General features: G+C 46.6%; 1 protein-coding gene across 1 annotated transcript in view; it reads right to left on the bottom strand.

Moving 5' to 3' along the window:
- Positions 1 to 275: 275 nt before the first annotated feature.
- The window catches only part of TH (tyrosine hydroxylase), a 160,193-nt gene continuing 140,878 nt past the window's right edge, over positions 276 to 19,590 (bottom strand). Inside the window, exons 12-13 of the mRNA XM_063946119.1 lie at positions 4,070 to 4,203; positions 276 to 2,154 (exon numbers count right to left, since the gene is read on the bottom strand). Of these exons, the coding sequence (XP_063802189.1) occupies positions 1,995 to 2,154; positions 4,070 to 4,203 (294 nt within the window). The 3' untranslated portion in view covers positions 276 to 1,994. The remainder of the gene's footprint in view (positions 2,155 to 4,069; positions 4,204 to 19,590) is intronic.

A 19,590-nucleotide genomic window follows, 5' to 3' on the forward strand; every position in this document is an offset into this window, starting at 1 on the left:
CCAAGCACATGGGTGAAACAAGTGTGATAATTGCTTGCCTCACACACACACTATGGGGGTAATTCCAAGTTGATCGCAGCAGGATATTTTTTAGCAGTTGGGCAAAACCATGTGCACTGCAGGGGGGGGCAGATATAACATTTGCAGAGAGAATAAGATTTCGGTGGATTATTTTGTTTCTGTGCAGGGTAAATACTGGCTGCTTTATTTTTACACTGCAATTTAGATTTCAGTTTGAACACACCCCATCCAAATCTAACTCTCTCTGCACATGTTATATCTGTCCCCCTGCATTGCACATGGTTTTGCCCAACTGCTAACATATTTGCTTCTGCGATCAACTCAGAAATAGGCCCTATAGCTGTAAATGTTTATTTGCAGAGAAATGCAGCACTTGTTTGTATGTACAATAAATGCAGTATCACATGCATAATAATCAGTGGCGGTTTTTACCAAAGGGCTGCAGGACTGCACTCCCCCCAGGTAAAATCCGCCACCTACTGTAGCTCAGTGTCAGTGAAGCCAGATGCAGTCTGTGACACTGCGCTGGCTTCACTGTGACTGGCAGTGACTTCCTATTGGAAGTCCTACCTGCCAGTCACAGACACTACAGGCAGACCAATTGGGAGATGTTTCCTCCCTCTGGTACTGCCAGACCGAGCTGCAATAAGCAGAGAGCTAGCTTCCAGTAGGAATCCAACTCCTGCCTCATCAGCCCTAGCCGGCTTCTACGGGTGTGCCTGCAACATAGGTGATGGATAATACATTTTCCAGTGCACAAAGGAATTGTTGCCATTCTTTTCCGGGAAGCCACTAGTGATTAATTAGCCTTTCCTAACCTCCAATTTCGCATTAAAAGAGACTCGGCTTGGTCATGGGATGCTACTATATTAGCCTGCAATATGGTGCCCAAAGCGCCTGCACAGACAAAAAGGAAAAGGTGGAATGTGAGGATTCTCTAATACAGTGGTTCCCAAATGTTTGTGAAGCCTGGCACCCTAGAGTAGCAGCGTTTTTCCTAGCAAGCCGTGGCACTCAGCAAGTGCCTTGCGGTACTCCAAGGGTGCCATGACACCCATTTTGGGAAACGCTGCTCTAATATATTTTCTTAGTGAATATATGGGCACACTGATAAATATTTCAGCTGCATCTCTACATTATTTACCATTTGTAAATACTCCCCAAGGAATGTCATGACCTGGCCCTATACAAATATATATTTGTTGTAATAATTAATAGCTTGGTTTTGTGTGTAAATAAAGCAATGTGCGTGTTAGATTAAATTGTACTACAGTAGATCAAGATTTGATTTTCCAATCCCAAGTTTCTTCTCCCTAGCTATCCGGTTAGCTCTGTCCACTTTTTGTTTTTGCATTTTTAAAAAATGCTGAAGAAAGCATAATAACTATATAATAATGTAGATGGGAAATGGAAGAGTAACATGACATGGGGGTTAGCAGAGGCCCCTTTCTCAGTCATCTATGCCATGTAATACCCCTTTCAGACCGCCAGCTATGAACACGCGTTATTGGAACATGAGTGCGCATAACCAGTGTTCATGTGCGGTCTGAAAGCAGATCATGTGATCTCCAAGCGCTGCCCCCGCCGCGTCACTGCTGACATCACCAACCTGGCAATATGCTGGATTGCAGACAGCGGCGGCGGGTCGCACCCTGGGAGTTCCCGTGTCAGGTTCCCGGGTGTGACCGGCCTCAGGCGGTGTGAAAGGGGTGTCAGTGTCTGAACCATCCTTATTTCCCTATAATAATAGTTACACTTTGCTGATCTGTGTGTCATAGTATAAGAACATGAGGATGTAATTTAGACTGGGGCTAGAAGAGACACTGAATGTTGGGGAGGAGAATGTAATATGGAGACAGAAATTGGTGAATGGGCATCTGGAAAGTGATGCTGAGACTGTAAAGCGTGTGGTACACTAAGGAAGCATATGTGAGGATACAGAAGGTGTCGTCCGCTGCATTGTGAACGGAGTGTTAGGAAAGTATGTTCAAAGCGTTGGTGAGTGTCTGTAGTTCATCTCTAAGTTGTTCCAGGGAACCTTGAATCCGTCCAGGGGAATCCAGAACCTCAATGCTCACAGTGTATGGATTGTATTTCACGGCAAAAGGCCGCTTTATGCGAGATGCATAAATCCTGTCAGAAAGAAAATCGAACTTGTGATTTCAGAACAGAATATTAATCCAAAGCACAGACCCAGGGCGGGCATCCTCACACCCCCTAGACAGCTTCAACCCCTACCTAAAATGTCTCCTCCCTGCATCTCTCAACCAGCTTGCATTGAAGAGCAGTGGCAGATGCAGAGGTGGGAGGCACCAGGAAAATTGCCCCCTCCCCCTGATACTTTCCTCCTGCCCACTACCACTGGGCACTATACAGCAGGAGAGCAGAGCACCAGTGGGCAGCACATCAGGAAGGGAGAGAGCAGAGACTTCCTCCCTGAATCCTCCCCAGCCGAACACACAGCAGCGTGTGCCTTGTAGGGGAAGGAGGCTGCTGCAACTGACTCCTAACTGTAACATAATTACACTGTTCTCCCCCCTCCGTGGCCAACTGCCACTCACCATTCCAATCGTCACTCATCTTTCCAACCGTCACTCACCTTACAACCCACCTGACCCTGCTCATGTCACATGCTCTTGCCTTTGTCATGTCATCATTTTTTCCCACCTAGCGGTGTTGACATGTTTTACTAATACCCTATACCACAGGGGGAGTAGAGCGGGATGAGCCTATGGGCCCAATTCAGACCTGATCGCAGCAGCAAATGGGCAAAACCATGTGCACTGCAGGGGGGCAGGTATAACATGTGCAGAGAGAGTTAGATTTGGGTGGGGGTGTTCAAACTGGAATCTAAATTGCAGTGTAAAAATAAAGCAGCCAGTATTTACCCTGCACAGAAACAATATAACCCACCCAAATCTAACTCTCTCTGCACATGTTATATCATGTTATATTTTTTGCAGCGCTGCGAACAGATAGTCGCCACCTATAGGGGAGTGTATCTTTGCTTTGCAAGTGTGCGAAAGCATGTGCAGCCGAGCGGTACAAAAAAGTTTTGTGCAGTTTCTGAGTAGCTCAGCCGCTGCGATCACTTCAGCCTGTCCGGGCCCGGAATTGACGTCAGACACCCGCCCTGCAAACGCTTGGACATGCCTGCGTTTTTCCAAACAATCCCAGAAAACGGTCAGTTGACACCCCCAAACACCTTCTCTTCCTGCCATTCTCCTTGCGATCGGCTGTGTGAATGGATTCTTCGTTAAATCCATCGCTCAGCAACAATCCGCTTTGCACTCGTACGACGTATGTTCTGACCTGATCACAGCGCAGCAAAAAAAAAAACTAACGTGCGGTACGGTCGGATTGACCCCCTATGTCCCAAGGGTTGATGGTTAGGGTGGGCAGCCTATGTCCCGGGGAAGAAGTAGGGGGTTGTCGCACACCTCTTGCCCTGAACCTGCATACGCCTATGAACACATAATTATAGCAATACATATAGAATGTCTTGACCTTTACTGCATTATTAAGTGTTATTTTCCTATTTTTATCATCCAAAATCCGCTGCAGAAGTCTCTGAAACTGAAATTACTGAAATTACCGGGTGAAGCAGCTCTACCCGGTCATTTCATGAAAAACACGGGTCCTTTTTTGTGTGAAAGGGTCAACCCGAATTGAAATTCCCGGGACTTTGACCCTGGAAATTTCGACCCGGGTTGACCCTTTCACAAAGATAATATACCTGTGTTGATCTGCAAATTACTGGGTCGAAATTCTCGACCTGGTAATTTGCTTGTCTGTGTGAAAGTGGGGTCAGGCAGGGACTGGCAAAACTACCCGCTGGGACTTTCAGACTTTTCTGTCTGGAAGTAGTATCAATGTGCACATATAGCTGTCCAAGTCAAGGGTTACCTCAGAAAAATTGGTCAACTTGTGGGAAAACGGGGACATATGAGAGCCCTAAGTGGTCATGTCACGTGCAAACATAAAACAGTGTTTCATCATTCTCAGATTACCTGCATGAGAAATGACCCCATTCTTATGATCCCCATACCTTAGTTTCTCCTTTGCATCAGAAAAGCTTTCTGACACAAAATAGACTGACTGGAAATTCTGGTCCTGATACGGCTGGATGGCTGCTTCATCTGGATCAAATGGTCGGACCTCTGGCTCAGGTGACAACGAGTGCTGGAAACACAAGTGGATGGATTATGTCCAATATACCACACGCATAACTTTTAGAAGCCTCTGTAAACATGTACCATATACACTGTATCACAATTACATACAGTAACTCAGCTATCAACAAGGTAATAAAGTAAAACAAAATGGCAGATTAAAGGGAATTTGTGGTGGTAGCCATAGCTATCAAAGTATATTGGTTAATTATGAAGATTAGAATAATAAATTATGCTTTCCAGAGATGGAAAAAGTTTTGGACAGTAAACTTCAAGAAGACTCTGGAGGGACCCAAATATGTGCAGGGAAACATGAGTGACTTCAAAATAAGTGAGTGAAGTTTTATTGGGCAAAGCCAGAAGGTAAGGTAAGAAGCCAAGATTGGTTGAGGCCAGGGCCGGATTAAGGGCCACATGGGCCCGGAGCTGAAAATTTTCAAGGGCCTATACTGAGAAGGAGAGGAGACGTGGCCAGTGTTGTGTGAATGTGGCCAGAGCTATGTGCACCCTATACAAGTGACCAACGGTGTTTTATTAAATATACTGTATATATTTCAAAGAAAACAATATTTTATGGTATAAATGAGGCTGGGATAATGGCTAAGTTTTAAAATATGTTCTTACAATAAATCTATTAGTCAAGCATACTTAAAAAATTCACATAAAAAAGTTGACAATTTTTTTTAAAATAAAATATAGTTTTTAAGAATAAAAGTTAGAAAAAGGACAAAAGAGGTTTTTTAAAATAAAAGTTAAAAATACAAAGACCTTTACACAGATTTTTAGCATAAGAAAATTAGCTTATCTTAGTATAGAGTGTCAATGAGAGTATTTTGTCCTTTTTCTAACTTTTATTCTTAAAAACTATATTTTATATAAAAAAAAATGATGTCAACTGTTTTATGTGAATTTTTTATGAATCCTAATACATTTATTGTAAGAACATTTTAAAATGTACCCATTTTCCCAGTGTCATTTATACCATAAGATATTGTTTTCTTTGCTAATATATTTATGGCTGAAGTTGAAAGAGATCTTTTCTTTCTTAATGAGGTATACAGTAGACAGATGTTGTATTATTGTCGATACATCGAACTGCATCTTCATCCTCTGGACAAGCACGAAAGAATCATTTGTGGCTATCAAATTTACTTGGGACTGCAATCCTTCAACAGTTCACTGGGGGTCATTCCGAGTTGTTCGCTCGTTATTTTTTTCTCGCAACGGAGCGATTAGTCGCTAATGCGCATGCGCAATGTCCGCAGTGCGACTGCGCCAAGTAAATTTGCTATGCAGTTAGGTATTTTACTCACGGCATTACGAGGTTTTTTCTTCGTTCTGGTGATCGGAGTGTGATTGACAGGAAGTGGGTGTTTCTGGGCGGAAACTGGCCGTTTTATGGGTGTGTGCGAAAAAATGCTACCGTTTCTGGGAAAAAGGCGGGAGTGGCTGGAGAAATGGAGGAGTGTCTGAGCGAACGCTGGGTGTGTTTGTGACGTCAAACCAGGAACGAAACTGACTGAACTGATCGCAGATGCCGAGTAAGTCTGGAGCTACTCAGAAACTGCTAAGAAGTGTCTATTCGCAATTCTGCTAATCTTTCGTTCGCAATTTTGATAAGCTAAGATTCACTCCCAGTAGGCGGCGGCTTAGCGTGTGCAAAGCTGCTGAAAGCAGCTTGCGAGCGAACAACTCGGAATGACCCCCACTATTTGGATGTGACTGTATCGATTGAGAGTGACGGACAGATAGCTACTACCTTACACACCAAATGTACGAATAGGAAAACCCTCCTTCATGCCAGAAGTGATCATCCATCTGCTACTAAACGGGGCCTACCCTATTCACAGTTTATAAGGATCAGGAGGATATGTAGTGATGAAGCAGACGCCCGCAAACAGATGGAAAAGATGTCGCATAAATTCCAGTTGTGAGGATATCATTATAAAGCCCTTCAGTCTGCTATTAATAAAGCCATGTCTCTCACTAGAGATCAAACTTTACATCCAAAAAGTTATCAACATACTGTTTCAAAGCCCAAAAGGATCGTTTGGCCTCAGGACCACTCCGGAATCCGCAAGGATGTGATGAAAAATGCTAGAAAAGTCTGGTCGATTGTTACCATGGACTCCTCTCTATCAACATTAAAGGAGCATTCGATCTTGCCATCTTACAGGAGAGGACGCAATATAAAAGATATTGTGGTACACAACGATATTTTTCTAGGTTTATTGTTTATTACATCAGATGCCCTTGTGGTCTCCTATATATAGGGAAGACTACTTGGCAATTGAAAGAAAGAATGGCCATGCACAGGTCAAGTATACGTGCAGCCTTGGAGAGTGGAAAAGCGGATCAACCCGTTGCGCATCATTTTTTACAATGCAAACACGGATTGTCTACTTTAAGATATAAGAAGATTGATTGTGTACCTGCCAACATGAGACGTGGTGACAAAGATCGCAAACTTCACAAAAAAGAGGCTTTTTGGATACATACGTTGAGAACTGTGCGACCATACAGTATGGATTAAAGGAGATGCTCTCATTTTCCTCCTTTTTATAATAGATGCTCCGTTGCAGTAGTTTCATTCTTTTGATGTTTTGGTATTCTATATAGAGTATCACTCTTCCATTTTTTTTATCTTATCGTATACATGGTCTATTACTTCCTTGTAGCCATATGTGCAGTGACGGCTACACTGTCCAGTTATAATTATATATTTGTACAGCCATTGTATAGAATACTCTATAGTATCCAGAAGCCTACAGTGTACCCGTATTTGCTTATTAGTCTATCTGCTGACTGTTTATGTGTTTGTTTTGTTGCTAGGATACATGGGTGATTACCACGCCCCCAGGAGTTCCTGGGAAGTTGGCGCGGTCGCACTAGAATGACGTCAGCAGTCCTCCAGACGGAGCGGTGGCATGGTGCTGGGCGGTATTTAAGGTGTGTGTTTTTGTATTGCAAACTGTCTTGATAAAGGGGTCTCCCCGAAATGTTGAACACGGTTGTTTGCCTCTGCCTCCTATTTGTTAATCCCGAGTGCCGGACATACTGCTGCACATCAGCTCCAAGCCCCCCATTGATAATAGGCCCACAGAGTTCCCTGTAGTGCAGGCTGCCAGTGCTGCCAGGAAAAAAATATTTCCTGTCATCACACACAGCAGCTCACTCACCTCCGGCTGCCCATTCACCCCAACCACGGAACCTTTCTTTTTAATTGTTTTACATAAAATATGTGAATAAATTGTTTTGGATTTTATACATGAAGCAAGCCATCTTTGTACTAATTTGTTCAGCCAGCGCTGGTATATATTTCTTTTTACGGAACTGGCTGTATCTATCTGAGGCTCCACCCCCGAGTCCACCTGAAGCTCCGCCCCCATGCCCTCACGAAGCCCCATTCAACCCAAGGCTCTGCCCCGACAAGCCAAAATACATGCTTATGCTAACCATCCCCACTGCAGCTTCCCAACAGGAAAATACCTCATGAAAGAGGGAAAGGGTCTGGGGAAGGGCTGCTGTCTTTTAGGAGAGCTGTCTTTTCTGTGACTCGCAACCCACACCAGGCCCTGAGGTCTCCTATCCTCCTCTGTAAGTGGTGTCTCTGTCAGTAAGTTTTGTGTGTGTGCGTGTGTATGTGTCAGTAAGTGGTGTCTGTGTCAGAGTGTTGCATGTGTGTCAGTAAGTAGTGTCTGTCAGTGAGTAGTATGTGTCAGTAAGTTTTATCTTGTGTGTGTGTCAGTAAGTAGTGTCTGTCAGTTACTGGTGTCTGTGTCAGTAAATTCTGTGTTGTGTGTGTGTGTGTGTGTGTGTGTGTGTGTGTGTGTGTGTGTGTGTCAGTAAGTAGTGTCTGTCAGTAAGTGGTGTTTGTGTCAGTAGGTTTTGCATTGTGTGTGTGTGTGTGTGTGTGTGTGTGTGTGTGTGTGTGTGTGTGTGTGTGTGTGTGTCAGTAAGTAGTGTCTGTGTTGTACGTGTGTGTCATTAAGTAATGTCTATCAGTAAGTGGAGTCTGTGTCAGTAGGTTTTGCATTGTGTGTGTGTGTGTGTGTGTGTGTGTGTAAGTAGTGTCTGTCTGTAAGTTGTTTCTGTGACAGTAAGTATTGTGTTGTATCTGTGTGTGTCAGTAAGTAGTTGTGTTGTGCGTATATGTCAGTAAGTAGTGTCTGTGTTGTGCGTGTGTGTCATTAAGTAATGTCTATCAGTAAGTGGAGTCTGTGTCAGTAGGTTTTGCATTGTGTGTGTGTGTAAGTAGTGTCTGTCTGTAAGTTGTTTCTGTGACAGTAAGTATTGTGTTGTATCTGTGTGTGTCAGTAAGTAGTTGTGTTGTGCGTATATGTCAGTAAGTAGTGTCTGTGTTGTGCGTGTGTGTCATTAAGTAATGTCTATCAGTAAGTGGTGACTGTGTCAGTAGGTTTGTGATGTGTGTGTCAGTAGTGTCTGTCAGTAAGTGGTGTCTGAGGCAGTTAGTTTATCTGTATTAGTAAGCGGTATATATGTCATGTGTGTCAGTAAGGTCATTGATCTGTCACTGAGAGACAGGTCAATGTGGCCATGTCACTGAGGCAGAGTGTAATGTGGGGGTGTAACTGAGAGACAGAGGGAAATATGGCTATGGGGGCAGCATATGCATGTATGAGGCTATGGGTGACAAGGGGGATTACCTATTTTTTCAGTCCTAGGCCCCACAATTTCTGATGGCAGGCCAGTCCCTGCCAGTAAGAGTGTTTGTGTCACTAAGTTGTATCTTTGTTAGTAAGGGGTGTCTGTTATTAAGTATATATGTGCTAATAAGTGGTGTCTGTGTCCGTAAGTGCCATCTGTCAGTAAGTGGTGTCTGTGTCAATAAATGTTTGTCCTAGTAAGGTGTGTCAGTAAGTGTTTCTGTGTCAGTAAGTGGAATATGTCAGTAAGGGGTGCCTGTGTCCATAAGTGATATCTGTCAGTGAGCAGTGCCCGTGCCAGTAAGAGGTGTCTGTGTAGGTGTCAGTAAGTGGTATCAGTAAGCCTGTGTCAGTAGGTGGTGTGTGTGTGTGTGTGTGTGTGTGTGTGTGTGTGTGTGTGTGTGTGTGTGTGTGTGTGTGTGTGTCAATAAGTGTGTCAGTAAAATGTTTCAGTAAGTGTCTGTGTCAATAAGTGGGTCTGTATCTGTATTTGTGTCAGTAAGGGGTGTCTGTTGGTAAGCGGTGTCTGCACATGTGCCTATGTCAGTAAGAGATGTCTGTCGGTTCGTGGTGTCTGTGTCAATAAGTATCAGTAACTGTGTCCCATGAGCCCTCAGTTCCCTGTTTGTTCTGTTTTGCCCCTATCTCTGCTCCCCTTTCCCTATCTCCTCTTTATTGCCCCCATCTTTTCTCATCTTTCCACACCTGCTCTGTTTTGCCCCATCGTTTCTCCCCTTTCCACCTTCTTTGCATGTTGATACAGCTGTCTGTATCATATGGCGGTCACTGCAATGCTCTCTGTATTAAATGCTGGTCACTGAGATGCTCTCTGTATCATATGGTGGTCACTGATGCTCTGTATTATATGGTGGTCACTGATTCTCTGTATTATATGGTGGTTACAAACTTTTTCTTGTTATAGCGCCACTATTAAGTGGTTGAAGGTAGGCACTAGCTTTGACCTCCATCGAGATAGCCACACCCATGGAACAGGCCACACACCCTATTCAGATCACACCCACACTGGTCACACCCCCACATCACCAATCACACCACTGCAGCGCTTGTCACACCTCCTGCTGAGGCACACAATAGGCCCTTCCTATATTTCAGCTCCAGGCCCATGTGGACCTTAATCTGGCACTGCCTGTCGGTTGCTGTTCCCCATTGAAAACTACTGATTTCTGCTCCTCAGACTGGGTAAAGGTGCTATAGCTGTGGTTCTGTTCTTTCAAGATTGCCCTTATGCTGAAGTTGTCCAGGCAAGATTGTGTTATGGAAGGTTAGGACAACATTGAATTTTTGCAGCATTCTCTTTGCTCACATACTCCCTCTTGTGGGCAATTTATATAATTTGGGAATACCTCAGCAATACACAGCTTAAATGTAGCCTGTTCTCGCCTTGTACTTGCCAGGCAATGGCCCTCTTTCCGAGTTGTTCGCTCGCTAGCTGCTTTTAGCAGCATTGCACACGCTAAGCCGCCGCCTACTGGGAGTGAATCTTAGCTTTGCAGAATTGCGAACGAAAGATTCGCATAATTGCGAATAGAAATTTCTTTGCAGTTTCTGAGTAGCTCGGGACTTACTCTGCCACTGCGATCAGTTCAGTCAGTTTCGTTCCTGGTTTGACGTCACAAACACACCCAGCGTTCGCCCAGACACTCCCCCATTTCTCCAGCCACTCCCACGTTTTTCCCAGAAACGGCAGCGTTTTTTCGCACACGCCCATAAAACGGCCAGTTTCCGCCCAGAAACACCCACTTCCTGTCAATCACACTCCGATCACCAGAACGATGAAAAATCCTTGTTATGCCGTGAGTAAAATACCTAACTTTTGTGTAAAATAACTAAGCGCATGCGCTCTGCGAACCTTGCGCATGCGCAGTAAGCGACTAATCACAATATAGCAAAACTCTGCAACGAGCAAACAACTCGGAATGAGGGCCAATGTGTGCATTATTGTAACACCAGTCTGATTTCTTGCTGTCAGGAAAATAATGAGGACAGAGCCGGCCCTAACCAATATGATGCCCTAGGCAAGATTTTGGCTGGTGCCCCCTAGAACCGCCGCTAGTTCCGCCTCTGACCCTGCACCCCTTTCCCAGCATCACTACCTCTCACCCATAGCAGTCCTCCATAATTCACGTTACATCACACAGTGGTACCACTTTACCTTATAAACGTTACTCCTCACAATAGTGCCCCTTATTCACATTACATCACACTCAATTGCTCCTTGTTCACATTACACCACTCCATATTGCTCTTTATTCACATTAAAACACACAGTAGTGCCAGTTCTATATGTTACACCACACAGTATAGCACCTTATACACATAATGCCACATATTAGTAATGCATTTATACACATAATACCACACAGTAATGCACCCTTACATTTATGACACTATGACACACATTATGTCCTTATAAACATAATGCGCCTTACACATTATGCAAACCTTTATTAATGCCCTTATACACATAATGTCCCTTACACATATGCCAAACATTATTAATGCCCTTATACACATAATGACACACATAACGTCCCTTACACATATGCCATATATTATTAATGCCCTTATACACATAATGACACACATAACATCCCTTACACATTTGCTGCACATTATTAATGCATTTATACACATGACACACATAATACCCCTTACACATATGCCGAACATTACTGCACAACCAACCCACCGGCACACAGCACCCACACGGCCGCTAACACTGTGACCTATGCCTGTGCTTGGATACAGATATGTCCTCATACATCTTGCCTCAATCAATACACTATGCAGCAGGAGATGCTCTGCTAACGTTGGACGCCTTTTTTATGAAAATGCATCTTATTTGCATTACTATGTAGCAAGAAGCACAAGCAGCTGCTGCTGATTAAAATGATATGCGGCATGCCTATATTCTGTGTGCGACTGTGGCTGTATCTGTATTGAAATGCTACATTACAGTTTTCCAGGAATACACTGCAATGTAGCATTTCCTATGCAGATACGGGATGCGGCAGATACAGCCACAGTCACACACAGAATATAGGCATACCGCATATCATTTTAATCAGCAGAAGCTGCTGGTGCCCCTAGGCATACCAAATGCCCTAGGCATTTGCCTAGTGTGCCTATGCCTAGGGCCGGCTCTGAATGAGGATCCCCTAGTGGTCTACATGACAACCACTGGTGTTTATCATGAAGATCTCACCCACAGTGCTGTCGAGAAGGGAAGGGCAGGCACTATTATTTTACCAGTCTTGATGGAGAGACCCAAGTCCCCATCCCTCCTTAGCTCTTCTCCTCAGCGCTGCAGTGTGGTCAGGGAGGCACTTAAAGTACTACTGTTTTGTTTTCTGTATTTTTTCTAAGCGTGCAGGGACACGACTTCCATGATTTAGCCATGCCCCTTGAAAAGTACCTGGGCCCGGCCAGGCTCTCTACTGCCCTGCCCACAGAGTATGTTTTCTGGAGGCTCACGAGTTCTGCTTCCGGGCTTGATTCAGAGATGGACGCAATATCGATGTGTGCACAGTTGAACTTTTTTTTTGTACCGAGCAGGCGTCCGAGTCGCACTGCACATGTGCAGCGACTGATTAGCAACAGAGGATGCAGTGTGGATTTTTTTTGCAAAGTGAGTGACAGGTAGTGAGCATTTGTGGGAGGTAACGTGGATGACGAGTCAAATGCAGGCGTGTCACCACCTTTTTCGAGGATGTGTCTGAGCCTGGATCTGCGACTTTGTGCGCAGTTGTAAAGGATCTAGCAGTGTAATTGCAACAGACATTCTGAATAACTGTATGGTTGCTTGGAGATCCGAAGGTTTGACTGATGGTGTGTCTCTGTATGCAAGAGGTGGATCAGAGATAATGTCAGTGGCAGGCGCGTGTGCAGTCTCTGCGTGTGGGACCCCTCCTCCTCCATAGCAGGCAGCGCAGTTAGTGCTCTGAGCACTAGAGAGACTTTGGCACAGTGCCAGAGACAATGGCGCCTGCGCAGGTGTCCGGGAAAATGGCGCCGCAGCAAATTTTTCCAGAGACCTGCACAAGTGCTTTAGACTCTAGCACAGTGCCTGAGTCTCTCTGGTGCTCAGAGCACTAACTGCGCTGCCTGCTACGGAGGAGGAGGGGACCCACACGTGGAGACGCCGATGGACACCAGAAAGGTAAGTATAGGCGAAATGGGTGCAGTGTGTGCGGTGTGGGACCCCTCTGGACCCAGAGGCCTGTGTGCACCGCACACACTGCACCCATTATAGTTATGCCACTGGTCAGTGGCCACCTCTGCACAAATACCAGCAGCTGCAACATATTTTCACAGTCCCATTCCATAGGAAACAATAGTCCCAGTATTGGCGCAAAAAAAACCAGTGTCTCCTAGAATTTTCAATTAATATGGGGTGTGATGCTTACACTTTTCACAGGAATCCTCCCTTTATAATGATTCCAAGGCTTTAGGTTTTTTCCTTCTTTTGCACTACAGAATAGGGGGGTCATTCAGACCTGGTCACACGCAGGCCGTTTTTTGCACTGCTGCAACCAGGTAATCGCCACCTGCTGGGGAGGGGGTTAGGGCTGCGCATGGCTGCAATCGCTTGTGCAAAGAGCTGCACAATCAAAAAGTTTGTGCAGTCTCTGCATAGCTCAGGACTTACTCACCCGCTGCGATGATCCTGCTTGAAGCTGACGTCAGGAACCCTCCTCTTCAAGGGCTGGGCATGCCTGCGTTTTTCCAGATACTCCTCGAAAATGGTGAGTGCCGCCCAGGTCCGCCTTCTGCCTGTCAATCTTCTTGCATTCGCCGCTGCGAATGGCTTCTTCGTTGGGTCCCTGCTCTGTGGCAGCGGCCATCACCGGCGACCGACACGCCTGCGCATTGCCGCCCGTGCGCTTGTGCATTCAGACCCATTTGCACGGCTGCGAGAAACTGGTCTCTTTACACGCATTTCAGCTCACTGCCTCCAGACGTTGCGAGCTGAAATGATCTTGTTGCGCCCACGTGTGTGTGTGTGGGGGGGGGGAGGGGGGGAAGCACATTTTAATCTGGGCCAATATGTTCTTGACCATTTTGAGTAAAATTGTTCACAGTATGGTTTCAAAATGAGACAGGGTGTTATATGGTAAGTAAAAGTATACATGGGGCGTGGGATTTGTGACCTCAGAAAGGCAGCTGAGATATCTTGAAAAAAACACACAAACAGATATTGACCCAGCGCATATCAAATTGATTCCTGTTCAGCCAGAAATATAGGGGCTACTCAACCCACAGCGCAAGGAATTAAATATATACACAATTTATATTGTGTATATATTTAATTACTGTGCGCTGTAATATTGCTTTTTTAGCTGAGATATCTAGTGCATAGTGGTGAAATATAAATACCATTCGTCAGCTATTGGGAGGATGGGAGGAACAGGGGGGATGTGGGCAAGTGTGGCAATAATAGGATTTTGGTTACCTACCGGTAAATCCTTTTCTCACAGTCCGTAGAGGATGCTGGTGTCCATATTAGTACCATGGGGTATAGACGGGTCCACCAGGAGCTATTGGCACTTTAAGAGTTTAATAGTGTGGGCTGGCTCCTCCCTCTATGCCCCTCCTACCAGACTCAGTCTAGAAACTGTGCCCGAGGAGATGACATACTTTGAGAGAAGGAATTACACAGATAGTGGCGAGATTCATACGAGCTCACACAACAGGCAAATCCGGCTAACATGCCGACACAACTCAGCAACAGCTGAAACAGTAAATAACGCAGAACTTACCTAGGAACCAGGTAGTACTGAACCAGGAAAACCAATGCAGGAAAACGCAGCATCCTCTGCGGACTACGAGAAAAGGATTTACCGGTAGGTAACCAAAATCCTATTTTCTCTTACGTCCTAGAGGATGCTGGGGTCCATATTAGTACCATGGGGATGTACCAAAGCTCCTAGTACGGGAGGGAGAGCGCGGAGGCTCCTGCAACACTGCTTGACCAAACTTTAGGTCAGCAGAGGCCAAAGTATCGAACTTGTAAAACTTGGCAAACGTGTTTCGACCCAGACCAAGTAGCTGCTCGGCAGAGTTGTACAGCCGAGACACCTCGGGCAGCCGCCCAGGAAGAGCCCACTTTACGAGTAGAATGGGCCTTTACAGATTTCGGACACTGCAATCCTGCCATGGAATAATCATGCTGGATAGTGAATCTGATCCAGCGTGAAATCGACTGCTTAGAAGCAGGACGCACAATTTTCTTGGGATCATAGAGGACAAACAGAGAGTCACTTTTCCTATGACGAGCTGTCCTCTTCACATAAATCTTCAAAGTCCTCACTACATCCAAGGCCTTTGAAGCAATTGACGAGTAGCCACTGGCACCACAATAGGTTGGTTGATATGTAAAGCCGATACAACCTTAGGCAGGAACTGTGGACGAGTCCCAAGTTCCGCCCTGTCTTCATGGAAGATCAGATATGGACTTGTACAAGATAAAGCCCCCTCAATTCCGACACACGTCGAGCAGAAGCCAAGGCCAACAAAGTGACCACCTTCCACGTGAGAAACTTGAGATCATCCTCCTGTAGAGGCTCAAACCAAGCAGACTGCAGGAACTGCAACACCACATTAAGATCCCAGGGTGCCGTTGGCGCCACAAAGGGAGGCTGGATGTGCAAAACCCCTTTCATAAAGGTCTGAACCTCAGGGAGGGCAGCCAATTGTTTTTGAAAATGGACAAAGCAGAGATCTGGACCTTGGGGGTCATTCCGAGTTGTTCGCTCGGTAAAAATCTTCGCATCGCAGCGATTTTCCGCTTAATGCGCATGCACAATGTCCGCACTGCGACTGCGCCAAGTAAATTTGCTATGCACTTAGGAATTTTACTCACGGCTTTTTCTTCGTTCTGGCGATCGTAATGTGATTGACAGGAAATGGGTGTTACTGGGCGGAAACAGGCCATTTTATGGGCGTGTGGGAAAAAACGCTACCGTTTCCGGAAAAAACGCAGGAGTGGCCGGAGAAACAGGGGAGTGTCTGGGCGAACGCTGGGTGTGTTTGTGACGTCAAACCAGGAACGACAAGCACTGAACTGATCGCAGAAGCCGAGTAAGTCTGGAGCTACTCACAAACTGCTACGAGGTGTGTAATCACAATATTGCGAATACATCGTTCGCAATTTTAAGATGCTAAGATTCACTCCCAGTAGGCGGCGGCTTAGCATGAGCAAATCTGCTAAAATCCGCTTGCGAGCGAACAACTCGGAATGACCCCCCTTGATGGAGCCCAATCTCAGTCCCATATCCAAACCTGCTTGCAGGAAAAGGAGAAAAAACCCAAGCTGAAACTCCACCGCAGGAAATTTTCTTGAATCACACCAAGAAACATATTTCTTCCAAATACGATGGTAATGTTTAGACATTATCCCCTTCCTAGCCTGAATCAGGGTAGGAATGACTTCACTCGGGATACCTTTGCAAGCTAACATCTGGCGTTCAACCGCCATGCCGTCAAATGTAGCCATGGTAAGCCTTGATAAGCGAACAGCCTCTGCAGTAGCAGATCCTCCCGAAGAGGTAACGGCCTTGGAACTTACAGCAGAAGATCCAGTAGATCCGCGTACCAAGCCCTCCTTGGCCAGTCCGGAGCAATGATGATTGCCAGAACCTTTGTTCTTCTTACCAGTTGAAGAACTTTTGGTATCAGAGGAAGTGGAGGGAACACATACACTGATGTGAACACCCACAGTGTTACCAGTGCATCCACCGCCACTGCCTGTGGGTCTCTCGACCTGGAACAGTACCTCCGCAGCTTCTTGTTGAGGCGGGAGGCCATCATGTCTATGTGAGGAACCCCCCACCAACTGTTACCTCCTCGAACACCTCCAGGATGGAGATAGTGTCTGCTGAGCAAGTCTGCTTCCCAATTGTCTACACCCGGAATGAAGATTGCTGACATCGCCACCGCATACCTTTCTGCCCAGAGGAGGATTTTTGACACCTCTGACATGGCAGCCCTGCTCTTCGTTCCGCCTTGTCGGTTTATGTAGGCCACTGTGGTCACATTGTCCGACTGCACCTGAACAGCCCGACCCTGTAGAAGGTGTGCTGCTTGCCGAAGGGCATTGTACACGGCCCTGAGTTCCAGGATGTTTATTGGGAGAAGCGATTCTTGATCCGACCATCGTCCCTGAAAGGTTTACCCCAGAGCGACTGCTCCCCAACCTCTTAGACTTGCATCTGTGGTTAAAAGGATCCAGTCCTGAATTCCGAACCTTTGCCCTTCCAGAAGGTGCAGAAGTTGCAGCCACCAGGGGAGTGAAATCCTTGTTTTCGGAAACAGGCGTATCCTCTTGTGCATGTGTAGGTGAGAGCCCGACCACTGATCCAAGAGGTCCAGCTGAAAAGGTTGAGCATGAAACCTGCCGTACTGCAGAGCCTCGTAGGCGGCAACCATCTTCCCCAGAAGGCGTACGCATTGATGAACCGATACGCGGGTAGGCTTTAGGACATCCCGGACCATTGTTTGAATCACCAATGCTTTCTCCACCGGGAGAAATACCCTCTGCACTTCCATGTCGAGGTTCATTCCCAGGAAAGACAGCCGCCTTGTTGGCTCCAGATGAGACTTCGGAAGGTTCAGGATCCAACCATGCTTCCTGAGCAGCTGTGTCGTGAGCGTGATGGACCGCAGCAACCTCTCCCTGGACGACGCCTTGATCAGGAGATCATCCAGATATGGAATTATGTTCACCCCCTGTTTGCGGAGGAGAACCATCATCTCCTCCATCACCTTGGTGAAGATCCTCGGTGCTGTAGAGAGGCTAAATGGCAGTGCCTGGAACTGATAGTGATCGTCCAACAGCGCAAACGTGAGATATGCTTGATGCGGCGCCCAAATGGGAACGTGGAGGTAAGCATCCTTGATGTCCAGAGACACCAGGAACTCCCCTTCGACAGTCCTAAGATGACAGCTCTCAGAGATTCCATCTTGAATTTGAACTCCCTGAGATAAGGGTTCAAAGACTTTAAGTTTAGAATAGGCCGTACCGAACCATCCGGCTTTGGTACCACAAAAAGGTTTGAATAATAACCCTTGTTCCACTGCTGAAGTAGGACCAGAACAATGACCTCTGACACCACCAATTCTCTGATGTTCTCCAGAAGAATCGTCCTGTCTGCCAGCAGAGCTGGCAAGCCTGACTTGAAGAAACTGTGAGGCAGGGGATCTTGAAACTCCAGTCTGTACCCTCTGGACACTATATCCAGGACCCAGGGGTCCAGACCCGACGACACCCAGACGTGGCTGAACTGTCGGAGTCTTGCCCCCACCTGACCCTCCTCCAGGCCTAGCTGTCCACCGTCATGCGGAGGACTTAGGGGTATCAGAAGCGGACTTCTGGGTCTGGGAACCTGCGGGAGCAGGTTTCTTTCCCTTGGCACGACCACCTCTGAAGAAGGTGTTCGAAGGCTTGTTCTTTCTAGACCTCGCGGGCCTAAAGGACTGTGACGCGGCTGATGAAAAGGGCTTCTTCGTAGCCGGTGCAGCTGAGGTGAGAAAAGGAGACTTACCCACGGTAGCCATGGCTATCACGCATCCAGTGCCTCCCCAAAGAGAGCCTGACCTTTGTATGGTAGGCCCTCCACACACTTCCTGGATTCCGCGTCCGCAGACCAGTTGCGCAGCCAGAGACCCCTGCGAGCCGAGACGGACATGGAGGAGATCCCCGCAGCCATGGAACCCAGGTCCTTCATGGAATCCACCAGGAACCCTGCAGAATCCTGAATATTACGTAAAAATAAATCAACGTCACCTTTATCCAGCGTAGTCGATTCCTCCTGCAGAGTGATTGACCACCTGCCAATAGCTTTAGCAATCCAAGCACAGGCTATAGTTAGCCGCAATATAGCCCCTGAAGCCGTGTAAATGGATTTCAGCGTAGCATCCACCTTGCGATCTGCCGGGTCTGCCGGGTCCTTTAACGCGGTAGATCCCGGAACCGGTAGCACCACCTGTTTGGACAGCCTGGAGACAGAGGCGTCGACTATCGGTGGGGACTTCCATTTCTTCCTATCTTCCTCTGGGTAGGGAAAATCAACCAAGACCCTCTTGGGAATCTGGAATTTCTTTTCCGGAGTTTCCCATGCCTTTTCAAAGATAGCATTTAATTCTTTGGATGCCGGGAAGGTGAGGGGGGGCTTCTTAGTATCTGTAAAGAAGGCCCCCTCCACCTGTTCCAGAGCTGTGTCCGAAATGTGTAAAACATCCCTAACAGCCTCAATCATCAACTGCACCCCCTTGGCAAGTGATGCTGACCCCCTTAACACATCCCCGTCACCGTCTGCAGCGTCAGAGTCGGTGTCCGTGTCATCCTGCATAATTGCAAGTGCACGTTTGTGAGAATGTACCGCAGGGGACCCCGAGGAGGCAGTATCAGACCATACAACCATAGAGGACTGGAGGACCTGAGTGGCATGCTCAGTCCTAGCAACTCTATCAGAAATCTGAGAAATAGTCCCCCTCAGAGAGACTAACCATTCAGGCTCTCTAGCAGGGATCTGCGCTACAACAGTGCAATCCTGATTACATGGTATGGAGTCTTCCTGGGAAGACAAATCCTCTGCAGCATATGAAACAGTGTCCCTAGACATGTTGTCACACACCCACCAAACACCCCACAAACACACAGGGTACTGACAGACAGAGTTCCCCCCCAAGAATGGCAGAGAGACAGAGAT

This window comes from Pseudophryne corroboree, chromosome 11 (assembly GCF_028390025.1).
Source record: "Pseudophryne corroboree isolate aPseCor3 chromosome 11, aPseCor3.hap2, whole genome shotgun sequence".
Taxonomy (NCBI): Eukaryota; Metazoa; Chordata; class Amphibia; order Anura; family Myobatrachidae; genus Pseudophryne; species Pseudophryne corroboree.